Source organism: Lupinus angustifolius, unplaced genomic scaffold, assembly GCF_001865875.1.
Source record: "Lupinus angustifolius cultivar Tanjil unplaced genomic scaffold, LupAngTanjil_v1.0 Scaffold_332, whole genome shotgun sequence".
NCBI lineage: Eukaryota > Viridiplantae > Streptophyta > Magnoliopsida > Fabales > Fabaceae > Lupinus > Lupinus angustifolius.
The window spans coordinates 453,387-467,007 of record NW_017727750.1 but is presented as its reverse complement, the minus strand read 5'-3'; the positions used below and the strand labels follow the sequence as shown (position 1 = coordinate 467,007).

Here is a 13,621-nt window from a genome sequence, read left to right as displayed (position 1 = left end):
CATAATGCTTCTTATCTTCACAAACATCATTGCAACTAATCAAGAATAGAGGTTCACCTGAATTTCCTTTAATGCAAAGGAAGTTCCTGAATTGGTTTTCAATTGGCCTAATTAAAATCTGGGGCATCACATATGCTTGAGTCCAATAAGAATGGAATGACAACAAAACATAGTTGATTAATTGAAGCCTACCAATGTAACACAATTGTCTTGTGGCCCAACATTTGATTCTAGCTACTATCTTCTCCACTAATTAACACTCCAAATTAGTCTATTTGTTGGGACACAATGGAACATCAGAGATTCTTTGTTATTGGTTTCAACAGTTGTGTCTGAAAATTCCTGCACAGTACTCATAATCAATTCAATAGTGCATTTATCTACACTGTTAAAGATCATTAGGCTATCAGAAAAACTGACATTATTAAGCTTAGATACTTTAGCTACAGTTGCCAATGAGGATGAATGAGTTGTTAATGTGAAGTCTTTAAATGCTCTCACAAGTGTAATTCATTATTCCTAACTTTGAAAATAATTACTAAAGGAATAGTTCGATTCCTAACCACTACAAAAATTAATGCATTTTGGTTGAAGAAATGTTCTTTGTACAACATTTCTTAGTAACATTGAAACCTACATTAGATTTGTGATGTACCATGCTTTAAAATAAATGTCTCTGATTTTGCTTACGTATAGTAGAGATAACAAAACTGGTGTGATCATGCTTCCTTAACCTGAAATATCTCTTGAGCATCATTGCAAAGCTTACCATTTTAGCTCACCACAAAATTGAGGGAAACAGGAGATACATGAGCAACATAGGGAGGGAAAATAAAATTATTTTGTGATCTCATAGAAGATTTGAAGCTACAAAAGAAGAGTAATGTCAGAATAAGACAATAACAACCAAACTTTTATCTCAATATGTGGAATTCAGACGACGTCGTAATATTCTAACAGAAAATATTATACTACCAAACCATGCAAGTAATTGCAAAACCCCACCCTCCCTTTTTACAGAAAGAAAACAAAAATAACATTAGAGGTAAGAATAGAATGCATAATCCCTGTATTAACATGTAAAACCTTCAATAGCAAAAACAACATCAAGGCTTAGAAACTTGATTGATGAACCCCAGGTAAAGTCCTCTTTATCATCATCTCTGTAGCAAAGATTTGCCAGGAGTAGAGTAAATCATCGGCAAAGAAATATGAGATGTCGTTACCCTCTTGATCTGGCAGAGAACCTTCATATCTTTTGTGTAAGAGACACATCCAGTATTCCAATAGAAATTTTAGGTTTGTAGTGTTCATCTGTATCCACTTCTTCAATTTCCTGGTACAGGATTATGTAACATTCCATATTAGCCGCGTAATCATAAAACTGATTTTGCACCATTTGCAACCATTGATAACCATAATGGTTTTGTAGACATAAGAAAAATTAAGTAATACAACCTTGAAACAGGCCAATGTTGATACGGTATGTACCTTGTATAACCATTTTCGTATTTATTACTTGTTTTAAAAAGTATTTACAAATACATGAAAAATCAACAAAAATGGCATTGAACATTTTTAACCTGGATTTATAGTTTTAAAATAAGAGGGTGAGTTTGACGCAATGGTAAGGTTGTTGCTTAGTGACCTTGAGGTCACAGGTTAAATCCTGGAGACAACCTCTCTGCAGGTAAGACTGCGTACATCTAACCTCTCCAGACCCCACTAAGTGGGAGTCTCGTGCACTGAGTAGCTTTTTTTATTCATAGTTTCAAATTAATAAATAATGAGCACCATTAACAGCCAACACATGAAAATATGTGCAGAAAGTCTTCTTCTTAACTAATAGGATAAGGAAAAGCACAAAATAAGCAACAAAGGGAAAGGGAACCAAAATTTTCACAGAATGTTACAGGCATAGATGAGAGTAAAGTAAAACTAGTCACCTGAACAACATCTTCTCCCTTGATAACTTGCCCAAACACAATAAGCTTCTCATTTAGATCTGGTATCGGCGCAGTTGTAATGAAAAGATCGAATCTTTTGTTTGAGTGTTTGCCCTTGGAAGTTCCAAGCATGAACGCTTCATGTTTCATGCTAGTAAATGATCACAGTATCTATTAATTAGAAAAAGTATACAACTCACAAATTGATCATCACAAGGATGGTCTAAGGATATATCAGAAAATTAATTGAAAAAACCGAAAGAATAAGAAAACCTTGTATGTTTCTTTCCTGTCAACTTCCAATCTTCGGTAGCTCCTGCTCCTTCATTATCCCCTGCCTGAATCACGAAGTGTTTAATCACGCGGTGAAAAAGCATCCCATTGAAGTGCCGTTTTTGGCTGCAAAGGCAAATTGTAGTTTAGGATGGAACCATAAGCAGAGAATTAACTCAAAGAAGTTTTACATTTAAGAAAACACTTATAAATACACTATCAATGTGAATTGAAATCCATAAAAGTTAGAAAAATATCAGTCCAACCATAGAGCTGCATCGCACTGAAGTTTCCATTAGCTTTTTAGGATGCTAGGACAGTATGCTATATGAAGCACTCAAAGTTATGGTGCTCAACTCAGTTTCCAAACTGTCACAATTCACAAGGCTTCAAAGAACCTCTTTATATTCTATGATAAGCAAGTTAAATGACACAAAACTAATAAGTACACATTCAGCAAATGAAAGTAACATCTACAAAAAAAAATCCATAAGAAAATTTAGCAAGTCTTACAGAACATGTTAAACAATTTCTATTATTGAAATTTGAGGGATTCAATGGAGAGGACAAAAACAAGAACATATTTCACTATCAGGATTCTGAATAATTCTGATACATAATGCTGACCTAATAATGCCCTTATTTATACTAATAATCTAGGTCGAGTAGAAATGTAGCACCTACCACTTACAGAAGTCCAGCATAGTAACACTCCAAGCCTAACAATAATATTCATAATACTATTAATATTAATGTTCCAACCCACACCATAAATTACAATGAAAAAAGTTTGGGGTGTTTTTTTTTTTTTCGCTGTTTTCATTTTCATGTGTTTTCAAAACATTTCAATTACAAAAGTTTGAAAAAATATCAAAATTAAAATCAATGACATTTGTTTTAAATTATTAGTGAAAATGTATCAACTAAAAATGAAAAGAAAAACAAACAAACCAAACACCACTTCTGTTTTTCCGAAAGTTATTACATCTACTTTCAATATGGGCAAGCAACTCGCTAGCTCTTGAAAACTCGTAAGATCTACTGATCCTACGAGTTAAATCGCGATCTTAACTACTATGGATGTGACATTATTATGGAGAAGACTTTGAATCTTAAATGAAAGTTCCATAACGAGTTGACAAATTTCAAGGATGAAAATATTTTAGCTAAAATTGTCCAGATATAAATAAATGGGGTCTACTACATGGACAAAAAAAAAGTTACTGTTTTTTCACAAACCAAACCTTCCAAGAGGCCATTTAAAACTAAATCCTTCCTAACAATTTAACGTAGAGATTTTCATGGTTCTCATCCATGTCAAATAATCGGGTTGCCCTTCATCCTATTAACTCTTCTAACTAGGGATTCCATTGGTCTTTTTCTCAAATGTCCAAACCATCTTAGGCGTGATTCTACACTCTTTTCCTTAACAGGTGTAATTCCTACTTTACCTCTAATACATCCATTGTTGATCTTATCTTTTCTTGTATACCCACCCATCCAGTGCAACATGTCATTTCAACCAAACTAATCCTTTTGTTGGTACTTTACTGCCGAAAATTCACTATTATAAAGCACCACTTGTCTTATGCAGCAAATTTTGTTCTAACTTGATAGATATCTTTCAATCACTGATAACACCTAAAGTATGCCGTACAAACAGTAACATAGACACGCGACATGATATGTCTAAAAGTTGTAAGACGTGAACATGGCATTTACGTTCAAGTCCTACAACTTTTAGATTCAGTGTCCCCAAGCTCATATCATGTTTGTGTCTATGTCACTGTCTGTACTGAATACTTTAGGTGTTCCAAATTTTAAAGAGTTGTGTCCACACCGTATAAAGTTGTCTTCCACTGTGCCTTAGGCCCTTAACTATATTAGAGCCAGTAAAACTAATTTATAAATTAGACACGTGTCATAATGTGTTGCCAAGCATTAGTGTCAGACACATGTTCGAAATGTGACATGGCACCAACACGGTGTAGCAAAAAGCACTCCTCCATGTCATCCATAATCTTGATTCCTATGATTTAAATCTCCATTTATGTCTTAATCACTGTGTATGATAGGTCCACATTAGAAATAGCTAATAAACCTTACATCTTGTATTAAGTAGTTACACTCTTGTTATAAGAGTTAGTTATTAGCTTTACCTAAAGAGCTACTCATTGTCTATAAATAGAAATGAGTACGCTATTCATTTGTAACTTTTCAGAATTAAGAAATAACTAACAATAAAGTTAGTTACAAATCAGTTTTCTTTCTCTCTCACTGATTTAGGGTTTTCTCTCTACTTTCTCTTCTTCTTTTTCATTTTCTTACAGTCCAAGATATCTAAATTGTGTGACTTGTAATCTCCAATTTTCAACTCAGTCACTGGTATTCTAGTTTACAATTTATTCCGTCTGCCGACTCTCCCATTAAGACTATATCATCTAAAAATTATACATTGAGGAACTGACACCTGCCTCGAGGGCGAAGGTATGTTGAGTAACAACAACAAGGTGAAGTGAAATGATATAGGCTCAAGGTTGACCCTTGCCGTGATAGCAGTAAATACAATTAGAATATATTTCTGAATCATACAAACATAAGGATTTATACCAATTCATTAAATCTTATGTGTAATGAAGAGTATAGACACAGGGAAATGCTATAAATATAATTAAAGAGAATAAAGTATCTCCTCATACCAGGAGATAAGTTATCTCCTCCAGCAACTAAAATGATGACATATGTCCTATTTTTTTTTAGTTTTAGAAATATTTTTGCAGAAAGTGATTAATTAGGAAATATATTATAGGAAGTATAGACTGGATAAAGGGAAAGAAAAGTACTCACCATAAGTCAATGAATTCATCAACAACTTCAGGGGCACTTTCCTTGTGCAGTTCTACTATAATAGAGCCTTTAGAGGTATTTAAAACCTATAGTAACGATGAAAAAGGAAGCCAGGTTATGAGAAAATTTTCATTTTTCATATAACAATTTTAATTAATGAGCATCCTACATATCACTGAAATTTAAGTTGACTAGAGAACTTTCAAAAACAAGGAATTACTGCAGTTTAGTAAACAAAACTTACAGCATATCCAGGTAGGTCAGATTTCCTCGAGTCTACAAAAGTACTTTCCCCCTACCGAAAAAGTAGTTTGAATAAGAAAATAATTGATTATACTCACAAACACAAACATAATATACAGCTTCGAATAAGATGAAGAAAGGACTTGGAAAGGGTATCAGATAACAAGCAAATATAAAAATGCCTCAATCATTATGAAAATTTTTATAATGCATTTAAGGATGTACCTCTGCGTCTGTCATTTGATTCACTGATCGAAATCTTGACCTGAACATACATAAGAAATGAATTGTTAGGCAACAGTTGAAGCTATCTAAAGGTCCTATCCTATGAGAAAAAGGAAATATCCTGTAAAAAGCAATAATCATCATCTACTCCGACGATCATATCAAAACTCATTACCAATGCTGTTCCATACTCACCTCGTTAAGAATGAAAATCACTTGAAAAAATCGATGTAAAAATAGAAAAGTGTTAGAACATGTTTAAAAAAATTCTTATGAACAGGACAAATGATAAACTTAAGTAACATCTCAATGAAGCTAAGGATCAAGCACCACAGAATATGTGCAGTTCAACCACGACGGCAGTAAAACATATTCCCTAACAACAAACTGCAAATTTCAGAAGTTCCTCTTTATCATTACAGCATTCAGTATATCATCAGTCGCATTTCATGCTGAACAAATCTTAAGTCGAGATAAAGCTACAGCTTAATTTCACCAAGTATCAATTTCTAACACATCTTTCAGCATTTTTTTGTTGGGGAAAAAAGAATACATCAAATACAATTTCTCACACTGTGAATCTGCCTTCACAGATATAACATAAAATCCTGTACTAACCTGTTGGACCAATGTCTATACGTAGCAAACAGGAAGAACGCAACCAAGACAAGAATTAATGCGTAAAATAAAATAGTCGTGGCACTTATGCGCGAAGGCCCCTTCTTCCTTTTGCTTTGCTGCAGGAGAGCCTGAGGCTTGATCCTCGCCATTTAGCCCAATCTTCAGTTTCAATTAATGGCGTCACTAATTTCCAATTAGGAAAATAAAGTCAAGGGTTAGAAACAAAAGCACAAACAAATCAATCAAGAAAAGACTATGATGAATATCAACAAAAAACAAAGTAAACAATGAATTTATTCAATACCAAAACCACCAAATTGTTATACTTGATTTACACCAAGTAAACCCCGTAGCTTAAAGATTGAAACTTTCAACTACCCTCTTTCCATAGCAAGATGTTTTTCCCTCAAACTCAATCAGCATAAAGAGAAAATTCAAAATTGAATACAAGTTAAAATCCAACAAGCAAAACTAACGCAGACAAAGTTGCATACAGTAAGATTTGGGCAAAAGTAAAAAACTTCATTAAATAGAGTTGAAAATAATGTAAAATAATCCATACCCATTAATTCTATAAACCCTAATATGGCATAGAACTTAAATTTTACTAATTAGATTTAATTTAAACAATATTTTAAAAAGGGAAAATAAATAAAAATAAAAAGGGTGGAACTTGAGAAAGGGGTGTGTGAAGAAGAGAAGGTGAGGTCAGGCACTGAGTGGATCGAAGAGAATGAATCGAATACGATGTTGGATTTTACGAAACAGAAGGAACATTAATTTGTTTTGTTGTATGTTCTTTGTTTCAACTATGAAAGTTGTAACTGATACCAGGATTTAGGTCACAATTATCCAACTTTGCCTTGTGGTTGATTATGAATATTCTTTTTTTATGTACATTAAATATGAATATTTTGTATAAACATTTATATTAACTTCATTCATCATTTATTTATATTAAAAAAATAGTAAATGAATTTACTTACTCTATACTAGCGTGTTGACAGGTACTATCGTGCCTGTCAATTCGCTTTCCTATTGTTTATAATGTATAATCTACATGTTATAAATGTTAAATATGATAATTTAGGTTAAATATTAAAATTTGTAATTAAATACTTTTATTGACACTTTTAACTTTATCTCTTATTTTGTCTCTTCTACCTTTCTTCCTCTATACAAAATTGTGATAAGTATAATGAGTGAAAGAAATAATGATAAAAATATTTTGTATATAACATGTTACACCAATTAGCTCTTTTTAGGACAAATATAATCTAGACATGAATATGAGGAAGATATTTTAGTATAAATATAATCTTAATATGAATACAATAAAATGACCAATAATGTATAGCACTAAATAAATCAAAAGTTTATAGTTGAAAATGTTACCCTGAAGTTAATGTAACTCGAAACATATTACCTTTTATAATACACCTATTTGCCTTGTGTTGATACCTGTTTCCTATTGAATTGTGATTTCAATCTCACAAACTCTACTATCTCTTATGCACTTGATAAGAATGAGGGGGAAATAAACTCAATTGTACTCTTGCTTTACCCCTCAAGATCATGTTTTCATTAAATTCATATATGATAAATCATCGATGTTATTGCAACAAACATAATCTATCTTTTTGGCTTGCTCAATCTCCATAAATGGACCGTTTTTTATTTTCATACATAGTTGTTGTGAATTGTTTAACCTCTTGTCAATTAAATAATAACTCATTTTTGGATAAGAGCAACAAAAGGATATGTATTGAGCATTCCCACTTAAAAAGAAAATAGATAATGACAAACAAAGACAATGAAATTACATTCTTGTATTTTTAAATGAGGACAAAGCCATAGATAAAGTGTAACATTGAACAGAAATTACGTGCAAAAATCATGGTAACAAAGTAACATGTATAACATGGATTAAGTTCCACAAATGTTAGTAATGAGTTAGGATCCTCTCAATTAATGGAGAGGCAAATACTTTAAAAAACAAAAGGAAATACAACTTTCAATAATACATTTATCCTTTTGATTAAAATAAAATTACTCTTTTACTACTAAAAATAAGTGCTAAAACATGCACTTGACTTTCCATTATCATTATTCGTTAGTAATATGTCATATGTTTACAACATGTATTACAAATGTTTAGTTTCATGATGAAGTAGAAATAAATCATGCAAATTATAGAAAAAATGTTGGCAATAAATCATGCAGATAAGCCAATGTTTTGCAAAACATGCAGAATATTGAAAACGATTTTGGCAAAAAATGAAAACAATGTTGGCAATAAATGAGACATGATAAAAAAAAATATTGTGTTGCAAAACATGCAGATTATAGAAAACAATGTAGTCAATAAATATAACTAAACTATAAAAGATAGGTACAAAGAAAACATGTAAGATAAGTCCAAAAAATAAAATTGAATAGTTAAAAGATATAACTTATTCTGAAATCCAACATTCATAATGTCCATGTCTTTTATGCTATTTTAAGAGATAAAACTTATTCTGAAATCCAACATTCATTTCTTGGAAGAAGACATCAGAGACCATAGTATGTCAATATTTCTTAAATAAGAATTGTTGTGCAACTTACCATATTAAATTCATCTTTGAGAAGATGATCATGGTGAAAGAAACATTTTGTCGAATATGTGAGAGACATTTTCAGAATCAACCAAATTAAGTGAAACAACTTAAAATCAAACCTCAATTTAGAATGAGAAAGAGTAATATAATTATAACATAAAATACAATATACCACCAACAATAGAAATCTAGGATAAAAGCAAAAAAAACAACAAATTGTCACGTTTGATTGGATAACATGGTTACATTTTATTTTCAACTACCTACCATTAGTGGTTGAAATCCAAAGAGACAATTTCGGGAAGGTTTGGCAGTCACTTTTGGCATTATTCAATAATGAGTGAGAGAGCAAAGATTTGAAGTGGTTTTGGAGAAGATAAACATTGGGTTGAGAGGATGTTTATAATTCAAAAAAATGTTTGTTCTCTTATTGGGGAATGAGAAAAGATGTGTTGAATGAGTTTGAACGTGGATAACTTTTAGAAATGAGAGAGGAAGTTGGTTGTGAAGAATAAGATGTTGTTAAGGATAGAGTCCCATTGATCATCGGTCATGGAAACTGGTTTCTTTGACTTCCCATCTAAAGCTTTCTTTAATCCGCTCTGGATAAGAACGGCCCTCATTTGGACTCGCCAAATAGAAAAGCTAATTTTGCCATCAAACTTCTCAATGTCAAATTTTGCAGACATTTTGAAATTCTCAATTTAGTAAGAGCTCTGATTCCACTTGTTAAGGTTAGAGCACAATGCGGAAGCACAGGATTGAATCAATTGAGAACAAAAGAGAAGCAAGTAAAGGATAAAGAAAATAACACACAAGATTTAACGTGGAAAAACCCCTCAGTGTGAGAGGAAAAAAACCACGGGCGATCAAGAGCAAAATTCCACTATGTAAAAAAGAAGAGTACAAGAAATCCTCTTATAATGATGAGGACAAATGACAATATTTTTTCTCACAAATACTCTCTCAAATGGAACAAGAATTCTCACCAAGAATGCACTCACAATATATGTGTAAATGAAAGAGATGTTGTGTGTTGTGAAGATGATTTTGAAGCTCTCTATATGTGTCCTTTTATAGGCAAGCAAAGTCTTGGTATCTTGGATTCCAAGCATTGGATGCTTGGAAACAAAGCCATAAAAGTGACATAAAATGCCCTTAAAGAGAGCCATAAAATTGTCATAAAATTCTTTTAAGGCATAGTAATGAGAGGCATCTAACAATCTCCACCTTGGCTCGAATTTGATAAGTTGCTCATCGCCAAATAATGCCCCGAAGGGCACTCAAGTGCTGTAGAGACCAACCAAGTCCAAGCAAAGTTGGAACTTGGTATTCGGAAGTGGCTTGGTAAGTATATCTGCTGGATTCTCTGATGTGTGAATCTTTTCCACCATAATTTCACCAATAGCAACAATATCTCGGATAAAGTGACGTTTTATATCAATGTGTTTGGTCTTGTCATGATAACGATTATTCCTGGTCAAATGAATAGCACTTTGACTATCACAAAACACTGTAAGAACACCCTGTATTAGACCAAGTTCATTTACCAAACCTCGGAGCCAAATAGCCTCCTTCACACCCTCCGTTGCTGAAATATATTCTGCTTCAGTCGTAGACAATGCAGCAATGGACTGAAGAGTAGCTTTCCAGCTAATAGCACTATTACAGAGAGTAAAGATGTAACCAGAAAGAGACCTCCTTCTGTCAATATCACCACCATAATCCGAATCAACATAACCTACAACGTCATCAGTTGTAGCCTTGTTTCTGTCAAATACCAAGCCAATACCAGAAGTACCTTTTAGATACCGAAAAATCCATTTTACAGCACTCCAATGATCCTTTCCAGGATTATGCATATATCGACTTACCATGCTAACAGCATATGCTAAATCAGGTCTAGTGCACACCATAGCATACATAAGACTACCAACTGCACTAGCATAAGGAATATGTGACATACGCTCCATCTCTTCCTCTGTATGTGGGCAAAGATCTAAAGATAACTTGAAATGTGCAGCAAGTGGAGTAGAAACAGGTTTACAATTATTCATATTAAACCTTTCAAGCACTCTTTCAATATATTTCTCTTGGGATAAAAACAATTTACCAGCTTGACGATCCCTGTGAATCTCCATACCAAGAATTTTCTTGGCTGCACCTAATTCTTTCATCTCAAACTCATTATTGAGTTGAATTTTCAATTTCCGGATCAAAGACTTGTCACGTGAAGCAATTAGCATATCATCAACATACAGTAACAAGTATATGAATGATTCATTTGGAAATTTCTGGAAATAAATACAGTCATCAAATTGACTCCTGCAATAACCTTGCCCAATCATAAAAGAATCAAACCTCATGTACCATTGTCTGGGAGCTTGCTTAAGGCCATATAATGATTTCTTCAATCGACAGACAAGATGCTCCTTATCAGGAACAATAAATCCTTCAGGTTGTTCCATGTAAATTTCTTCTTCCAGCTCTCCATGTAGAAAAGCTGTCTTTACATCAAGTTGCTCCAACTCCAAATCAAATAAAGCAACAAAAGCAAGCAAAACACGTATAGAAGTATGACGAACAACAGGTGAGAATATCTCATTAAAGTCAATACCTTCCTTTTGATTAAAACCTTTAACAACTAGTCGTGCTTTGCATCTTGGATCTTCAACCCCGGGAATACCGTCTTTCTTCTTATAGATCCATTTACATCGTAATGGTCGTTTGCCTTCGGGAAGCTCTGTCAAAGCCCAAGTACCATTCTTATGAAGACTTTCAATCTCTTCATTCATAGCCACTAGCCACTGTGACGAATCAACACAAGAAACAGCTTCTGTATAGCTGGCAGGTTCAACATCATCATTTACCTCTTGTGCAACTGACAATGCATAAGCAATTAAATTATCACCATCAGTGTATCTAGCTGGCCTTTTAATTAGTCTTCTGGTTCTGTCTCGAGCAATACAATAATCATCTTCTTGCTGATGAATAGGAGAAGTTGTACTGTCATCACAATCAACATAATGATCATCAATGCTAGATTGATTTGTAGAGGAAGATGGAACATCAACATTAGGAACTGTAGGTTTCACTATCAACTCCACCTTCTCGCTAGTACCCTGTAGATTACCTGTACTAGTAGAAGAAGACACAATAGATTGTTTTCCAGAAGATAAAAATGCATCCTCATTAAAAGTCACATCTCTGCTAAGAATTAATTTCCGTGACTTTGCATCAGAATACCATAAGCGATATCCTTTAGACTCAGATGCATAACCAAGAAATATGCACTCAACAGCTCTTGGAGCTAATTTACCATCATTAACATGTGCATAAGCAGGACATCCAAAGATTCTTAAGTTAGAATAATCAACAGGATTACCTGACCAAATTTCTTCTGGGATTTTGAAATCAAGTGCTGAATGTGGAGAACGATTAACCAGGTAACAAGCAGTAGATGCTGCTTCAGCCCAAAATTCACGCCGATGCCATAACCCAGCATTTGAGAGCATACAACGAACTCTCTCAAGTAGAGTCCTGTTCATCCGTTCTGCAACACCATTTTGTTGAGGATTTCTTGGAATAGTTTTGTGTCTAGCAATACCATTTTTTGTGCAGAACTCATTAAAATCACCATTGCAGAACTCTAATCCATTGTCTGTTCTAAGCTTCTTCACTTTCTTCCCTGTCTGGGTTTCAACAAGAGTTTTCCACTTCTTGAAAGTGGAGAAAGTCTCATTTTTATGCTGCAGAAAATAAACCCAAACTTTGCGAGAAAAATCATCAATGATGGTCATCATATAGCGACATCCTCCATGAGAAGGAAATTTAGAAGGCCCCCAAAGGTCAGAATGAATATAATCAAGAATACCTTTGGTACGGTGAGTTGCAGTGGAGAAACTAACCTTTTTCTGTTTCCCAAAAACACAATGTTTACAAAAATCCAATTTACCAATGCCATGTTTACCAAGATGACCTTGTTTGCTTAGAAGGTGCATACCTTTTTCACTCATATGGCCCAGGCGCATGTGCCATAATTTGGTAATGTCATTATCATGCATTGAAGAAGATACAGCTGTTGAACCTGTCACAACAGAACCTTGCAAGACATATAAACTACCAATCCGGTTAGCTTTCAATAATACCATAGCACCTTTCAATACCTTTAGAACTCCACCTTCAGCTGAATACCTACACCCGAGAGACTCTAGGGTGCCAAGAGAAATTAAGTTCCGCTTCAAATCTGGAATATAGCGGACATTAGCCAAGGTTCTGACAACACCGTCATGAGCCTTGATCTGAATAGTACCTATTCCTGCAACTTTGCATTGGGTATCATTGCCCATCAAAACAACACCACTGTCAACATGTTCAAAAGTGGTGAATAAGTCCTTATAAGGACACATATGAAAAGTACATCCAGAATCAAGAATCCATTCTGTTTTACTCCTATTATTATAAGAGACAACAGATAAAAGAATATCACCGTCAGAATTGGCTTCAATATTAGCAGCTTCAGAGGATTGTTGAAATTTTCCCTTATCTTGTTTTTCTTGTTTTTTCTTTAAGATAAAACAATCAGGAATGTCATGCCCCGGTTTCTTGCAATAGCGACAAGTTTTGTTGGATTTGCGACCTCTGGATTTGGATCTGAACTTTTTATAATTGGTACTCCCTTTCTCTTGAGTTCTACCTCGAACACTTAAGCCCTCACCCTTGTCCACAGAATTAACTTCAAGATCAAATTTTTCTTTGGACAATAAATTAGATTTAACATCTTCAAAGGATAAGGTATCATTATTTCCATACAACATGATTTCTTCGAAGCGCTTATAGGTAGAAGGTAAAGAGACAACCAACAAA

At 33.7% G+C, this 13,621-nt stretch overlaps 1 protein-coding gene across 2 annotated transcripts; it reads right to left on the bottom strand.

Moving 5' to 3' along the window:
- Window positions 1-826: 826 nt before the first annotated feature.
- On the bottom strand, window positions 827-6,984 carry LOC109341030 (peptidyl-prolyl cis-trans isomerase CYP21-4-like). 2 transcript variants are annotated; one of them, XM_019578819.1, is made up of 8 exons: window positions 6,829-6,984; window positions 6,153-6,338; window positions 5,535-5,574; window positions 5,311-5,361; window positions 5,067-5,152; window positions 2,220-2,345; window positions 1,947-2,097; window positions 827-1,336 (listed from the first exon to the last, which is right to left on the bottom strand). In XM_019578819.1, exons 2-8 carry the CDS (start codon window positions 6,302-6,304, stop codon window positions 1,250-1,252), a joined length of 693 nt encoding a protein of 230 aa, XP_019434364.1. In that variant the 5' UTR covers window positions 6,305-6,338; window positions 6,829-6,984; the 3' UTR covers window positions 827-1,249. The 2 variants fall into 2 exon arrangements, with proteins under 2 accessions (XP_019434364.1, XP_019434365.1); XM_019578820.1 differs by lacking the exon at window positions 6,829-6,984 and adding an exon at window positions 6,460-6,759.
- Between the last annotated feature and the right edge of the window lie 6,637 nt (window positions 6,985-13,621).